Source organism: Dermacentor silvarum, chromosome 1 (genome assembly GCF_013339745.2).
Source record: "Dermacentor silvarum isolate Dsil-2018 chromosome 1, BIME_Dsil_1.4, whole genome shotgun sequence".
In the NCBI taxonomy this organism is placed as follows: Eukaryota; Metazoa; Arthropoda; class Arachnida; order Ixodida; family Ixodidae; genus Dermacentor; species Dermacentor silvarum.
In genome coordinates this window covers 343,992,181-344,009,197 of record NC_051154.1, presented here as the reverse complement: position 1 = coordinate 344,009,197, position 17,017 = coordinate 343,992,181, and the positions used below count along the sequence as shown (strand labels likewise).

Sequence of the window (17,017 nt, the reverse complement as noted above, 5' to 3'; positions counted from 1 at the left end):
TCGCTCTCGACCAATCGCGACCGGCCTGCGTTTGTAATCTCCGACGTCACATCACGTAGTGCGGGAATTTCGAAGGGGCGTCAGCACCTATTCTTCAGTTTTTCGCTATTTTCTCGCTTATTAAACATCTGTTTGCAGTAAGAATGGTATGGCTGTGATCGTGAAAGGATAATCTACCATTTAAGCCCAACTTCCGGTTTCTCTTTAGTGTCCCTTTAAGTAGGCGTCGAGCAGCGCAACGTGCCATAGCACGTCGAGTGGCGTCACTCGCCTCCGTTGATGATAAGCGAGTGGACCTGCAGGTGCACCGTGCCCTTGAGCTGGAAGACGGCGAGGAACCATGCGCGGTGCAGATTCGTTACGGTGGCTGCAAGGGCATGCTTCTGCTTGACCCGACTCTGCCCGGACGCCGGATCATCTTTCGTCAGAGCATGTGCAAGTTCCAGTCTGAGCACGAAGACCTCTACATCCTGAAGACCAGCAAGCCGCGTGAGTTGTACCAGCGTGTCTTGTCGCTGAGCTGTTAGGCCAGGGATTACGTTCGCCTCACGGCCAGATACAGACTTATGAAACGTTATTGCAATATTATTATGTGGTACACTGCAACTTCGCTGTGCGCGCTCATAGTCACTTGATCTGTCGGCAAGGGTTGACGTTCGGCCTTGTTGGTGTGGCATAGTAACAGGCATAAATCAGGTTCTTATATGTATTGGGTCATTTCAAGTTTATAGGCGTACCTCTAGATAAACGGCAAGCGTCTGGCACAGTTATTCTATAAGCGCGAAGATATACCTATGTATTTTATTTGCATCATCGGCTTTTTTTAGTACCCGGCCGGCGGTAGCCCAGTGGCTATGGCGTTGCGCTGCAGAGCTCGAGGTCGCCGTTTCGATCCTGGCGGCGGCGGCGGCAACATTCCGATGGGCGCGGAATGCAAAAACGCTCGTGTACTGCTCGTGGACGGTAAAGAGCCTCAGGTGGTCAAACTTGACCCGGTGTCTCCCCTCTACGACGTGCCTCAGAATCGGATCTTGCTTTGACCACGTAAAATGTTATACTTTTTGCTTATCAGCCATCTGCGTGTTTGATACCTATACCTTGGGAACTGGCATTGCTCCTTATAGATTTAACCATTTCAGTAAATTGATCGAGTCAGCTTGTATGGTGGCCTGGGTGTTTTCGCCGTTTTATCAATAAACGACGCCTGATTACTTGTACGCCGAATATGACGTGTTCACTGGAGGCCATTTTATTGCGATATCAATTATATGGACACTCCAAACGCATTTTTGCCGTCGCGTTCGTCGTGGTCGTCGCCGTAATGTTCCGTATAAAGTCAAACGGCGATAAAATCGTCGCCGCGCGCCGTGCGTTGTGTGTGCGAGTGAAAGCGTGCGAGGGTGAGCCGGCAACCGCAGCTTAATCTCGCGCACGCTAGAGAGGAAGACGGCCTGAAGCGCATGGTCTTCGTTCACGCGCGAGGAATGGGGAGGAGGCGACGGAGACAGGAGGGGGGGGGGTGCGTTCTGCTTACGAAGCTGCCGCTCACGGAGCTATCTTGAAAGCGATCTGCAACGCGGCGAGGGCTGGCTCTTGCACCGTATCTTGAAAGCGATTTCCAGACGGCTCTGACCTTGTATGCGCTGTGCTTTCGCCGCTCTGTTTCCATTGAAGCGATAGACTGTACGAGGAGGAGGAGGGAAAAACTTTTATTCAAAATTTCAGACAGTAGATCTGAAGGCCTTGGCCTCTAGGTGGCCTCGGTTGAGGCGACCTGCAGAGCCCACCCAGGTCGGGAGGTTTTCTTGGATGGTCTTGTCTTCTGACATTAAAGCCCGTTTCACATGGTGCGATTTTGTCTGCGAATTCGCACGTGCGAATTCGCAGCTGCTGAAAATAGGCCGCCGGACCCTTCGTGCGTGCGTTTTTTCGATGTTCGGCGTGCTGAACTTCCCTGCGAAAACGCAGATGCGGTGTTAGCCACTGTAGCGGTGGAAACAGACGACCAATAGGAGGCGGCTCGCTCATACGTCATCGCCAGTCAGAATGCTTAACGAGTATGCGAAAAACGCAGCTGCCGTAGATCCATGTGAAACGGGATTGCGAATTTCGCATCTGCGGAAATCGCAGCTGCGAAAAACTCACTGCAAAATCGCCCCATGTAAAACGGGCTTCAGAGGGCCTCCCAGGCTCCCTCCGAGGGAGCTGGCAGTAGTTTTTACGGAGGGGGCTTGGTAGAGCATCCCCATAAGATATGATTTTGGGTTTGCATTTCCCGAGTGAGCAGGGACCCATACTAGTTCTGTGGTGCGGTCGGTTTGGAGATAGTTCATGATACTATTCGAATGTTTGCCTACGTATCCCTTAGCGTAATTTGTGACGGCATGCTTGGAATCACTTGGATTTTTTTTTTTCGGTTTGAGAGTGAGTGCTAGCGCTATGGCCGCCTCCTCTGCTTCTAGGGTGGAGGGTGATTTTACGGATGCCGCAGTTCGGACGGTACCGTCTCTAGTCACCGCATAGATGTAATTTTGGGGGTCCTGTTTGGCCGCACCTAAGACCACTTCTGTGTCATGTTTGTTTTTCGTCAAGTGCCTCAGCCCTTGCTTTGCGTCTATGATCATGTCTACCGGCCAGCATGTGTTTGGGCAAGGGGCGCACCAGTAAGTGTCGTCTTATCTCGTCTGATAACCTTTTTCGGCCCGCTGAGGTTGCAACGGGGTCAACTCCCAGCCGTCCTAGGATGTATCGACCCGTCTCCGATCTGGACAGACGTTCCCTTTGCGATGTTCTGTGTGCTTCTATAAGCTCGTCTATAGCGTGTTGTAGACTCCTAGTTTGAACATTTTGTCAGTGATGGCATATAACGTGGAAGGCCTAGGGCTGCCTTGTTTGCCATGCGTATTACACTCAATTTTTGTCTTGTCGCAGAGGCGGAGATGGTAGTACGGGAAGGCATAGACGGTGCGGTTTATCAGAAAAGCCCGAGTTAACCTGCATACGTCAGCTTCCCTCATACCTCTACGTTTTGTGGCTATCCTTTTGATGACGCCAATGATCTGCTGGGCTGTTTTTTAGCCGGGCAATGGCCTCCGTGGTCTGCGTGTTGTGTTGGACTAGCATGCCGAGCACACGAACCGTTAAGACCGGTTGAACTGGCTTGCCGTTCATACTGTTAGTGGACATCAGTCCTGTCGTCACGAGGCTTGTTCGACTTATCTCTGATAATCAGTAGCTCAGATTTCTGCGCCGAGCAAGTTAGTCCGTTAAGCTGGACATAGGTTTGCACTGTGTCTGCCACTTCCTACAATGCGGAGCATATATCTCCATCCGAACCACTGTTAATCCAGATGGTAACATCACCCGCATATCATCATCAGCCTATATTTTATGTCCACTGCAGGACGAAGGCCTCTCCCTGCGATCTCCAATTACCCCTGTCTTGCGCTAGCGTATTCCAACTTGCGCCTGCAAATTTCCTAACTTCATCCTCCCATCTGGTTTTCTGCCGACCTCGAGTGTGCTTCCCTTCTCTTGGTATCCATTCTGTAACCCTAATGGTCCGCTGGTTATCCATCCTACGCATTACATGGCCTGCCCAGCTCCATATCTTCCGCTTAATGTCAACTAGAATATCGGCTATCACCGTTTGTTCTGATCCACACCGCTCTCTTCCTCTCTCTTAACGTTAGTCCTAAGATTTTTCGTTCCATCGCTCTTTGTGCAGTCCTTAAATTGTTCTCGAGCTTCTTTGTTAACCTCCAAGTTTCTGCCCCATATGTTAGCACCGGTAGAATGCAATGATTGTACATTTGTACAATGCAATGCAATGCAATGAATGCAATGATTGTACAATGATTGTACAATGATTGTACATGATTGTACAACGACAGTGGTAAGCTCCCAGTCAGGATTTGACAATGCCTGCCGTATGCACTCCAATCCAATTTTATTCCTCTGTAAATTTCTTTCTCGTGATCAGGGTCCCCTGTGAGTAATTGACTTAGATAAACGTACTCCTTTACAGACTCTAGAGGCTGACTTCACCCGCATATACGGAGTGCTTAATGTGGGGGATTTTTTTAGTAGCGGTGGAAGCTTCCTCATAGTCACGTTAAAGAGAAAGGGGGAGAGGACAGCGCCCTGGGGTATGCCTCTGGTGCATAGGCCAAAACGGGCGCTCATAAGTCTCCCTAAAGGAATCTCCGCTGTTCTGTCGCTAAGAAAACTGGCGATGTAGTTGTAGGCCCGTACAACCACATCCATTTCGGACAAACCTGTCAATATAGAGGCATGCGACAGGTTATCAAAAGCCTTACTGACATCCAGACCCAATATGGTATGGGTGGCTCTTACGGGTCCGGGGTATAAGATGTCGTTTTGGATCGGCCACATGATATCTTGCGTGGATAGATTCGAACGAAAGCCTATCATGGTACCGCACGAACCTTCGCTCACTGCGGCAGCCGCGCTCGTTCGCGCCAGCGTTTTGATAGTGGTTGTCTGCGGTCATCGAGTGTGTTCTATTCATGTTTGCTTGTGCGCGCTCGCACCAAGCTTTTTAATTCAGTTAGTAAGCGAATGTGTCCAAGTTTATGTAGCCGATACTACTATCCCTACTCCGTATAGCTGTCTACTAATTTGCTATCGGAATTGATGCTTCGCCTTTCGCGCGAAACCGCGACTTTTTTTTTCAATACTAAGAAATGTCCATGTTGCAGATTCTAGAGAATGTGCAGTCTTTGTCGAAAGTATACGGGCTACGTTGCCTGCAACCGCAGCTGACTACAGGCTCTTTTTAAAACGCGCGCACACACACACACACACACACACACGCACACGCACACGCACACGCACACGCACACACACACACACACACACACACACACACACACACACACACACACACACACACACACACACACACACACACACACACACACACACACACACACACACACACACACACACACATGTATGCAAACAAATGCTGTACATATTCCACATGGATGGAGCCAACAGGAAGCAAAATTCGGAATAAGCAATGGTGGGCGCATGGATTACGCGCTGAAACATTCCGCGCAACCTAGAAGCGCTAGTGCGTCTTTCCCGTTTCAAAACTCGATTGAGAGGACAACGCAGGCCGTTACGGAAGTGGACAACAGCTTTGGGTGCTTATGATGTTCTCTCTCAGGTGTGCTGTACCTGAACCGCCCCATGATCACCATCCTGGAACAGAGCGGCATCAAGACGAAGACGTTCCTCACACTGCAGAACCACATCCTGGACTCATTCATCGACAGCATGCTAGACCCTCACGAAGCCGCACAGGTACGACGACATTGCCCCTTCTTAATTGCGCTAGCATTTCAAGCGCTCGTTGTGCGTTCCAGTTTCATCGATGCACATTGAGTACAGCATTGAACGTGATCCGTATTTACGACACTCTCTTACGCTAGAATTCTTGCCAATCCGGATGCCGGATATATCATTAGGGAAGGCGGGCGACCAAAGGCAAAGAACACTTACGGACGAAAAGCTTTGTGAATAATACGGGTCGATGTCGTCAAAGGTGGAAACACTAGATGGGGAGTAGGCGGTGGAAACAAGGTTGGGTTGTGACTGATGTGAATTTCTGAATACGAACCCAACTTATGCACAATGTTTAAGGCAGTTGTCAATACAACACTTAGGTTTTCGTCAGTGAAAGCAGGGCTAAAGAGACTGATAAAAGTAGCAGTGCCGTTTTTTCTGGAATAACGAAAACGGCGCAGCCTATTTATGTGTGGGGAAAGATGTCTTGACTGCGCTCTAGCATTGACTCCCCCTCTGCTTTGGACAACAGCGCGTGTCCACTGCTTACGCTCCATACATGCACCACAATGGCGCTTCTATATGCCAGTGGACACAGACTACATGCGTTTAACGTTGAAAAGCAAGAAACTGGCTATGGAGACAGACCGTAGTGCGGGACTTGCGAGTAATTTTGGGCACCTTTTAGCCTGCATCCAGAGAGCTCGAAGGTGTACCTTCTGCATAAATATTTTCACTAGAACGTAACCAGGCGTTGTTGAAGGCTTCCACTGAGCGGCGCCGTCAAACTTTCAGAGAATTTCCATAGTTTCAAGCTTTATGAAAAATTGCTTTTTAGCTTTTCTCATTTATAGTGTAGAAAGACAGCAAACATAAACGCGCGATCTTGCGGCCTGGTAAATATTCCACATCGGTCGAACTGTCGAACTTAACCGTGCAGGTCCTGTGCACGTACTGTTCTATGCGCCTTCCATACAAGGAGCTTGCGGGAGTCGGCATCGACCTCACTGTGGAGCCTTTCTTCCGTGCTTTGGTCCGCGCCGTTAACAAGAAGGTCCTGAGTGAGTGCACCATCGACAGCTGCCGCAGCTGGCTGCTTCTTCAGCTGCGCCATATTGCAATAGTTCACGACGTGCGAAACTATCCGCTCGACCGAAGCTAATGCTCAGCAGTGTCTTACTATAGGGAAACTAAAGGTAAACACAAATGCACTTCTTATTATGCTAGTTGGTGAAAAGCTAGCTATTGACCCTTTTCGCGGAGCAGTTTGCATTACAGGAACGAGATGGCGCTTTCGCCGACGCGCCATCCGCCAGCTGCCTCAGCGAATGCGCACGAATACGAAACCATTACTGCTTCTGCCCTGCTACTCTGTGATCAGCTGTCAGAAATGCAAACTGGGTGTTCGCTAATGCAATGTGCCCAATTCATGCTGCAGAATGTGCAACTATAAAGGGAAGACGGGAGCGGTAGTTCGCTGCAAAAATAGTGATTCACGTATTAAGGAATGGAATCAACCTGTGTCGCCGCTGCTACATAAGGACTGCCTGGGTTGACACCTTCCGCGATGCAAGGCTTTCCTCGAGGACCAAAAAGAAAATTCATCCGCCAGCGCTGTATAGCTAACCTCCAAAGAAAGGACTTCAACTCCAGAACGTAGGCAGTACCGCTCGTTACAAAATGAAGTAGCGCCACTTACTGGTATATATAGTAAGCTTATCGCACGTTATCTACACACATCCACGCCTACTCGCGCGCAAACTTACACCCACCCATCCTATCGCCAACGTATCAATAATAAGTGAATGGGCGCACACTTGAATCAATGTGCCGAAGCATGAGTGACGGTGACTATACTCCGACAAGACACGAATGTTTCAAGCTGAACGTTTAGTGACGGTCCACAAAGTAAGCGGGGGACTAGCGATAATACGTCTTTGCTACAAGCTACCGCAAAGTACAGAACATTTACATTCCAAGCTTTGTGCGCAGCAAGAACAAATCTATCGCAGCAGGGCATACCCGAGAGCGATTAGGCTGAAAATAAACAATGAAATAGTGGCCGCACCAAGGAGCTTTACTGAGTCAGAAACATGACAAGCCGCTGCTTCAAAATGTTATCCAAATAAAGAACGAAGAGCACACTGGTCCCGATTTAATTCATATGCGGAAAGTTTGGACAGCATGGAATACATTTCTAACCCCGCTTTTAATACAAGCACCACCGTATACGCTGCTCGCGCCGTTTGGACAAGGTGTAATGAGCTCTGAAAGCACTTACATGTCCTCCGTGGCTGTGGTCAAAGGTTCGTGTCGTGCACAAAGCCACCGTCTACGATATGTGTCGAAACGGAGGTTTGGTGCGCCGCACCGGCGTCACGTGCTTCCATTGTAAACGTGGAGGCAACCGAGGCAGCTGAGGCAAGCAATGGACGGGTCACCACGTGATCAAACATGGCAGCGCCCATGGGAGCGCCGCGAAAAGGGTCAATAAAGAGAAGGGCGCAAATTGGCACACATGAATATACAGATGAACTTACACACTAAGGAAAATCCAAGCTTCGAGGGTGGATATTAGATGTTGAAACACCCTTTTTGCAACGTTACGTTTACTGGAGTTTTGAAAAATGGGTGTACTTGTTAGCAGAATAGTCTTACTGCACCCTTTCAATAATGTCAGGGCCCTAGGAGGATGTTTTGTTCCAAACATACACGTTACATAATTTAGGGTGCTCGGTCACTTGAACATTTCCATCAAGTAAAAAGCCATACGGCTTTATTTCTTAGTGGTTTGCGCCAAGTCATTGTGCAAGCTCGTCGTCGTATGGTCACAGTAGGCTATGGATGTAATCGTGCTACTTCATGTGCATGTTTTTGGCGCTGGTTAATAGATAAACTGATGAGCATGACCGTCAGCCTATTATTGCAGCTAGATGCATCGGCGCACTCTTTAGGTCCAGTGTTGGCAGATTGGTCGAGAGGTAACACTTCCGACTGGCAGTTCGAGTCGTGGTGGAGTGATGGACTTCGGGATTGCTTCGGTGGACATACGAAAGAATATAGGGTAGCGATAGAATAAATGATATCGCTGTGCTACCCGCAATGATTGGAAAAGGGCCAATTAAAAAATCACTCATTCATATGAGTGTATTAGTGCGCTCAAACATCCTTTTCTATGGGTGTAAGGATATGAGTTATAGACACAACAAAACACCCCTAAGAGAGCAATTTTCCTTAGTGTGTAGACAGAACGAGCCGTCGTACTGTTTATACTTCATCTATCTACCTGTGTTAATTTGCACCCTTCTTCTGATACCTAATATAAACAAAAATTAGTTTACACCTATAAAGTAATCATATATAAAGTAATTACCTATAAAGTATTTATTCAAAACACTGTGTTTTGTTAAAATCGTGGCCAATACTTTTTTCAACTAGAAGAAATAAATCGAATTTCTTTAGATTCCGCGCCGAAATCTGGGCGATGGGATGCGTCAATGTAAATTCACTGAATTTAAAATTATTTTCTCGTATTTGCACCTTACCTTGTGGCGCAGTACAAGTGGCTTAAATATAGTTCTTGGTGCCTTTAGAATAGAACGCAGTCCGTGCTTATCGATAAAAAAAATAATAGGCGCGAGCAAACATTGTCAAAATCCGTGGCGTTAAGGCTGGCTGGTGCGGGAACTTCAAGACGGCTTTTTTTTTTTTCACATTCTAGAAATGTACTTTCACATTCTAGAGAGTACCAGCTAGCACTTAATCGTGGGCGTCTTTTTCGATTCTCGCTATGCTTATACTTTCGCGTTATGACCATGGAGCACCAAGTATCCATATATCTTAAAATTGGCTTAACTTTGCTTATATTTTAACTTTGCTCTATGAAGGAGGAAGCTGGACTCCACCTTTCGCTGCCAGTTATCGCCTTTCCGCGACACATTTGAGCTACCTGTATAATCGCGCCTGTGCAGCGTGCACCAGTTCACAACGTCACTCTGCGCAGTATTAAAAGGAGCAATGAATAGCGCACGATGAAAAGTATAGCATCCATATCGCGCTCCGGGATGCACAGAAGCGTTGCGAATCAATAAGCGCGTGAACGCGCGATCGCTTCACTCCACTAGTCTCGCCCCTGTCTTGCACTGTGCATACAACTTGCGTCGCTATTGTTTGCGTTGTTCTGTAAGGGGGGCAGGTACTGACGCTACGCAACGCATGGCGTCGCGAGATTCAAACTTACGCTTTCGCAATAGCCTTGGAACAGGTGACTCACTGCATGCGACTTACCGAACGACTTCGTCGAAGCGACGCGAACTTCATCTGTGTCCGCTCTGCCAGTGACACGCTGTTGCTTTTCGCTCGACAATGCCCGCTCGCAGAGGAACTGAAGACTAAGGCTCGCATCCTGATCCCACCGAGCTCCGGCCGCACCATGTTCGGCGTGCTGGACGAAACCGGCACACTGGAGTACGGGCAGGTGTTCGTCCAGTACTCGAATGACATGCTGCGATACAAGGTCAACGACCCCGCGACTATCCTCGAAGGTATACTGTCTCGCGAGCGGCATTGTTCTCGCTTTTATTTTGTCCCAAGAGTGTCATAATAAGTCAAAGAAATAAATTCTTGCGTCGCGTCTTGTTTTATCGCTTCTGGGAGCATGATGTATACCGTTCACTAGCTGGCTCCTTCATTACATTATATTACAAACGGCCCACGTCACGTATGTGCTATTTTGCCTGCAGGTCAATGCGTACTTCACACGTCTATTTCTTCAGTATAGTTAAGGCTTCCGCTTTGATGAAATTATTATGGCTTGAGTTAGCGATATATCTGGAGTAGAAGATGCGGGATTTGTACTCGGCTAACTGGGGGGCCTAGAAACGTCCATGGTCATGACAGGAGTCATTACCATGGACCTGTGAGCTGTGGGTAACGTAAGTTTTGACTTCTGGCTGCTTTGTTACGGGCAGCCTTTTTATTAGGCTGAACTCAATGCGGGTTTCGTTCTTTCGAAACTCGCTTGAGAGTGCTGCCATCCAGACGCGCAAGAGCACATTTATTTTTCATATCTCTCGGGCATTTTTGGAGCCCGTAAAAAGAACCACGTAAAAGGTAATGGCAAGGAAACAACTTCATTTGGTGTTTCTGAGCACGTTCTGCCGTCAAATACAGCTGATGCCCTAAAACGAATACTTCTAAGAATATCCGCCGGTCGTCTTGTACCATTCTATATTTAATGGTTGGTTCTAAATACGTGAAAAACCCGCTATAGCAACAGTAATACCTATAAAGGTCACATAAACACAAGTTGCTATTCAGTTCTGTGTGTTCTGCATTCATGTCACCGCGGACACCTGTGACGTGTGCAGGTGACGTCATTGTGACCAAGAACCCGTGCATGCACCCGGGCGACATCCGCAAGCTGACGGCGGTGAACGTGCCACAGCTGCACCACGTGCGCGACTGCATAGTGTTTCCGGCCAAGGGGGACCGACCGCATCCAGACGAGATGGCCGGTACGCTCGCAGTGGAATCATTTTCCTAACTCGCAAGTGCGCTTCTCTGCATTGCGCATTTGCCCAACCAATGGCGAAACCGGCCATGGTTCAAATGAAGACGAAGTGCTAGCTGGGGCTTGTTTCTTGCTTATGGTGTCATCACGAGAGCCACGTCTACATTTTCCGGTTCATCTCGTATACGCGCTGAGTGCAAAACTAAATGCACCGCAATTAGCTTGACAAACTGCCTCGCGGGAAAGCAATAGCTTTGCTAATATGGAAAAAGGTTCGTTCTGGGGCACATTGCGACGCACATATTTGCCGTGGCGCGGTAGACCTGGCCATGCGCTTTGGGTAAATTAAACTGGATTCACACGAAGCGACGGATCGCTGATTCGGTCCGCGGACGAGCATGATTTTACGCCAAATGACGTCTCGTGCATCATCGCCACAGACGAACTGCTAGCGATGCGATTCGCTGAGTATTATCTGTGGTCGCCGAAGCCAACTTACGTTCACGCTTGTCCGCGAACTGATTCAACAATTCGTCCCATTGTGCGAACCCAGTTTTTAGCATAACGCTGCCATATGGATGAGTTGGTGCATCTAAGGCTCAATTCTCGACACGCATGGCGGCTGCACGGCCGCCATTATCCGCCATGTTGACTATCTGATTGGCTGTTGAGAGGTCACGTGCTTTGAAATTTGTGCCGGGAAACGGAAGTTTTGCAAAATGCAATTTTGCGTTTTCATCAAGATTATGGAACGTGACGTGGAGCTGCAAATTTTATCAATAGTTTTTTTCTGGTCCTTGGCACCTATATTGCGACTTTAGCAAAGTGGACGGTAGCGTGCAGAATCCCGTGCAATGCATCTGCAATTTCGCGAATATGTGGTGGCGAGATATCCGCCTCGTCAGCTTGTTGATTGGCTGAAGGAATATGCCGTGAGGAGCGTCACAGGAAGGGCCGTTTCGTAAACGTCAATTTGACGCGTGACGTTGCGCTGGGCCGCCATTGCAGAGATCTTCAGCCATAATTTTTGGTGCGACATGCCGCGCGAATTATGCTAATGAGCGGACATATGCAATTTCGGCAGAGGCATGCGCACCGCCGCATTTTCCCCGTCGTTTGTGGCCGTAAAAATATTTTGTTCATAACGCGTGCTCATAGCATTTGCATCGCTCTTGGGAGGTGTTGGCATTTGTGTTTTGGACCATCATTTTTATTAAAATCACGTTTATTTGAAATAATATTGGTTCAACATAGCAAACTTTCTGCAACTTTTTGCACTTTTCACTGCTGCGTTTGTATCGTAATCAAGATTAATGACTTTTCGCGTCATCAGAGGCTATGACAACGGCGGCTTTGTAATTTATAAAAATAAATGTACGCAAGACGGCGGCTTTAAGTTTCCTCACGTGGTGCGAGTAAGCAGCGAAGTGAACAAGAGATGGCAGCGCCGGCGCTTGCGTCGTGCAAGCGGATACCTGTGCCGCGCGCAACGTTTCACGAGATAGCGATAACGCGGCCTAGAGCGTGGGCTCATCATCACTGGTAGGTCGTGTATGTTGTCTCAAGGTAGAAAACAAGCGCGTGGGCTCCAATATACAATGACTCATTCCGTTTCCCGAGGACACGCATCCTAGCTAATGAAGCAGACGACAGCTTGTGCGCATGCAGACGACGGAAGCGAGAAACGATTTTGATGGAATAATCGTACGCTTTGAGCTAGCTGCTTTATTTTTACTGGGGAGGAAAACTGTATTGATTTATTAAGAACGCTAGGTTCAATGCCTAGGTTAGTTTTAGGCGAAACGTCAAATTTGCGTCACGTTACGAAAGCAAATAACCCGCTTAACCGAGTAATAACCCGCTTCCCTCCGCCATCTTTATCCCCCCCCCCCCCCCCAAGAGACACACAAGAAGTCAAGATAACCATAATTTCAACATACCAGCTGTTAACAACTTATACAGTAGGCGACTGTTAGCTTATACAGGCACAAAGATATGGAATGCTCTCCCAGTAGAGATAAAAGAAGCCCGAATTTTTCTCGCTCACTGAAGGACATTATTGCTAAAAACAATTTTCAATTTCTTGCCGAATTCTAGTGCTATGAAAATAGTGTGCTATGTTGTACTTGAAATACACTGTGCTAGCATTTTTCTACTCCTGCTATTGTATGTACTTTTGCGGATGTTGGAAAAAAAAAGGGAAAACACTGATCCGGTTTGATTTTTTACTTATTGGTCACTTATATGATTATGATTATTTCTGTTGACTGTTATTTTCATGTAATCTATCTTTCATTTTATTTTATTATTTTCATGTAACCCATCTTTTATGCATGTAAAAGTTCAAACATTATATTCATGTTTTGTTACTGGCGCCTGGGTGCTTTGATTTTGTGTACTTATTGCATGGGCCCGAACTAGCAAATTGCTAAGGGCCCAGATGCTTTTGTCACCCGTTTTTGTATGCATCTCTCGCAAAATAAATTGAATTGAAAAAAAAAATCGGGGCCATCAGCGCCATTTGTAAGCATCGCGTCTACGTCACGCCTGGAAGAAAATGGCGGAATGTCCAGGATGGAGCCTCTAGCCAGGGGCGGATCCAGGGGGGATGTCCGGATGTCGTGAGCCCCCCCCCCCCCCCCCCCTCAGATTTCTGCATCACCCCTCGCTGACAGGGTGATGGCCCTGTCGCAAAAATTGTGACCACCAGCATTCTTCAAAAGTGTTTTTGGCAAGTACCAGTGGTAGCAGCCATGTAGAAGCTATCTCGTTCACAAGCTTAGCTGTTTTCCGTAGGGGTGTGGTGTCGCGAAGTTGCCGTAGTTATTTTTTCTCATGAACACCTTGGAGCTCCTGGCGCCGGCCGTGCCTTACTGGTCCCGTCGGCGGCATCGAGCGAATGTGGGCACGTCCCTTTTGTCAAGCACGCCTATGTCCGCGCGAGCGCCTTCGCGCCTGATTAACTTAGTTCCTTCTTGGGGTGTCATCGGTTGCCTCTCACCGTTACCTGTAAAAGCCATGGGTGCGGCGTAGCGCGTTCACGCCCGAGAAAAAAGGCAACAAAGAGGAGAGGCGTCGACAGCAGCAACGTGAATACAGATAACATGAACACAGACAGTGAAAGCGGGACCGTGAAAAGCGGGGAACGCGTCACAGAACCACGAGTCCGAGGAAGAACGCCACCGTCTGCAGGCGCTCACGCCGGGGAAACTTCAGGTGATGATGATTTAATGGCATTCCCTTAGAAATGGGGTGGTGAAAATAGTCACCTAGCCTGCTTGATTTAATCAGGCATGTTTTGCAGCGACGTGGAAACGTCCGTCCGTGCCCAGGAGGGCCCTCCGCAGGAACCAGTGCGCATGCACTTTTTATAGCTGGAGAGGAGTTAAGAGGAAGTGGAGAGGGAATATCTGCGTCTTTCACCTCGGAGTAACACGTGTTGATGACGTGCGGAGCGCGTACACCGGAGCGCTAGGCGGCGCCACCGCCGGCCGGCGGCTGCAACGAGTGTCGCGCAGGCGCAGTGAGTGTTGTGGGCGGTGCTTTTTCGCCGTCTGCTACCGTCTGCTTCTGCGCTTCGGATCGTCGCGAAGCAAGCAGCTCACGTAATTCGTATTTAAAAGTAGCCACTGTCCTTCCAGCTGGAAGGAAACTGACTGGATTGATTTATAATCAGATAAATGCCCTAAACGTCAGCAGCATTGACAGTGCTGTCTTTTGTTCGCTTTCTCGTTTCATAAAGATTTGCCTGCTTAAATAATTTTTATTGCGATAGCAATTATATGGACACTTCAACCGGATTTCTGCCGTCGCCGTAGCCGTCGCCGTGAGGTTCCGTATAGATAAAATCTTCACCGCGCGCCGTATGCCCGAGCGGAAGCCTGCGGGGACGCGCGCTATCACGGAGAGCGAATGCACTCAATCTCCCACGCGCAAGCAACGAAGCGGGAAGCCAGCGCCGGAGGGAGCGGGGGGGGGGGGGGCACTTCTCCTCTGCCAACAACCGCGCTCGTCGCTCGCCGCACCGTCTCTTATCTCCACACGGCTCTGACCTTTATGCACTGTGCCTTCGCCGCTCAGTTTCTGTTGAAGCGATAGACCGCACGTACCTTCGCCCGCTGTAGCTTATGGGCTTGCTGCCAGCGTTTTGACAGTCGTTGTCTGCAGTCATTCAGTGTGATCTATTCATGTTTGTTTGTGCGCGCTCACACCACGCTTGTTCATTCAGCTAGTAATAGTCGGGCCACATTTTCCAACGCACGCTACACATGTAATGCTGCCCGGATCGGCAGTGCAGCGCTACAGGTGTGTCCCTTCGCACGCGCGCTGCCCACGGGAAGCGCTTCTCATCAACACCACCGTTTCACACGCGCCTTCTCGTGGTCATCGAGTCTCTCTTCATGTCGGTCTACTTACGCCGCAGCACACCTGCTTACTTAATCAGCTCATGTTTACTACAATTCATATTGCTACCAAAGCCGCTCACCTTACTTCGTATGACATTGCTGTGTTGCTATCGCATTCATTGCTTCGCCCTTACGGCGAAACTGTGACATTTTTACTGTGCTCGTCGATTCCAATGATTCAACGATAGCTCGAGTGATAGCTCTTTATAAAGCACAGTAGACTCCCTTAAGACGAACTTGAAGGGACCATGAAAATTTGTTCGTCTTATCGGAAGTTCATCTTAACAGAAGTGCACTCCAAAAAAATAATTGGCAACATGACCAGGTGCATCCAAATATGTTACTTAAAAGCGGTAAAAGAAGTAGACCTACAACGGCGAAAAAATGACATAAAAAGAATTTATTTAGCTGAAAACTGCTTTCAAGTGGTACTCTTGCTTGGTTTTATCCAGTCGGTGATGGATGTTTGTCACTTCTGTGCAAATCGGCGACCAGCCACAAGCGACGTCATCTCACCTAGTCACCTTAAAAAAAACCTTGTGTGCTTTCGTGCTGCTGGAAAAAGTTCTCTAGGGAGTTCAAGCAGGCATCTGCCGCCTCACAGGCCATAGCCTGCAGGACCCGTATGATGACGCGAGGTCACATGATATACCGCTGAGAAACTGCACTCGCGATGAGAGTTTCTCCGCTTTTTTTTTTTTTACTCTTTTGTTTTATTTCCTCTTGTTTTCGCCTCTGTCCACCGACGATGTGCGCCGCAGGTCTCCAGTAGGCTAGCCTCCAGGATTGGTAGCGGTGGTGGTCACTCCGAATGTTCGTCTTAACCGAAGAGTGCGTCTGAGGTGGACTTTTTTTGGCATTGAGTCTATGGAAAATCAAACAAACGTTCCCATGTTAGACTCGGGAACATGAACCAAGTAGACTTATACCTTGACACATGGGCAAAAGTCAAGTCCTTTGCAGGAAACCCCTTTTGTTACTCCGAAGGACCCTTTGCAGAAAGGAGTTGCGCCGATGACACACAGCAGCGCACTCTTTAGGTGGTTCCTCAAATGAACGCCGCAAAAAAAAAAAAAAAAAAAAAGCGCTGTGTGTTAAAGCAGCAGGAGAGAAAACATCTACGAGAAGCTCCGCATGTAGATTACATTTAGATATTGTAGAACCTAAAAACATTTTTTCCAATTTTTGATGGCTTATAATGGGCATAGTCAGAATTAAACACAGCGGCGCAGGCGACGTGGTGCGGGCGTTTGAGAGTATAGCTAGAGTAAATCTTCACTGTTCAGCAAATCGCATTACCGCTAAAAATTAAAACATTTTCAAGGTAAAAAAAATACTTACGGGGCACCGTAGTTATGTAACAGGTTTTCTACTATTGAGTTATGCACGCTGTATGCGATAGTACACCTTTCCGCCCGAAAAGTAGATGCCCGATATTCTTTCCCGCAAATGAACTTTGCCGGGAGGGACATACTCCTTTGTCGTGTGTCTGCGCTTGAACGCCTTTCTAGTAGATGTCCCCTTACCTAGAGTGCCCGTGTGTCAGGGGTATTAAAATTTAGATAAATACCAGGCACAGCCGCCAAGCACATGATTGTGTTGGGCAAAGTCCTTTTCCTATAAGTTCGGAGAAACTAATACCTGGCGTCGCTACAGGTGTTGCACTAGCCGTGTAAGAGTCGGGTTTATCGTGAGCAGAAACTGACTTTCGGTAAATAAAGGCTACTATCATCATCATTGACAGAAGCTGACTCCCCCCCTCAGAAAAAATCTCGATCCGCCCCTG

The 17,017-nt window shown here is 48.2% G+C and overlaps 1 protein-coding gene across 1 annotated transcript in view; it reads left to right on the top strand.

Annotated features, from left to right (window-relative positions):
• The first annotated feature begins 306 nt into the window (after window positions 1-306).
• The window catches only part of LOC125939640 (uncharacterized), a 32,999-nt gene continuing 16,288 nt past the window's right edge, over window positions 307-17,017 (top strand). Inside the window, exons 1-5 of the mRNA XM_037708799.2 lie at window positions 307-489; window positions 5,195-5,331; window positions 6,254-6,374; window positions 9,693-9,857; window positions 10,683-10,829. Of these exons, the coding sequence (XP_037564727.2) occupies window positions 378-489; window positions 5,195-5,331; window positions 6,254-6,374; window positions 9,693-9,857; window positions 10,683-10,829 (682 nt within the window). The 5' untranslated portion in view covers window positions 307-377. The remainder of the gene's footprint in view (window positions 490-5,194; window positions 5,332-6,253; window positions 6,375-9,692; window positions 9,858-10,682; window positions 10,830-17,017) is intronic.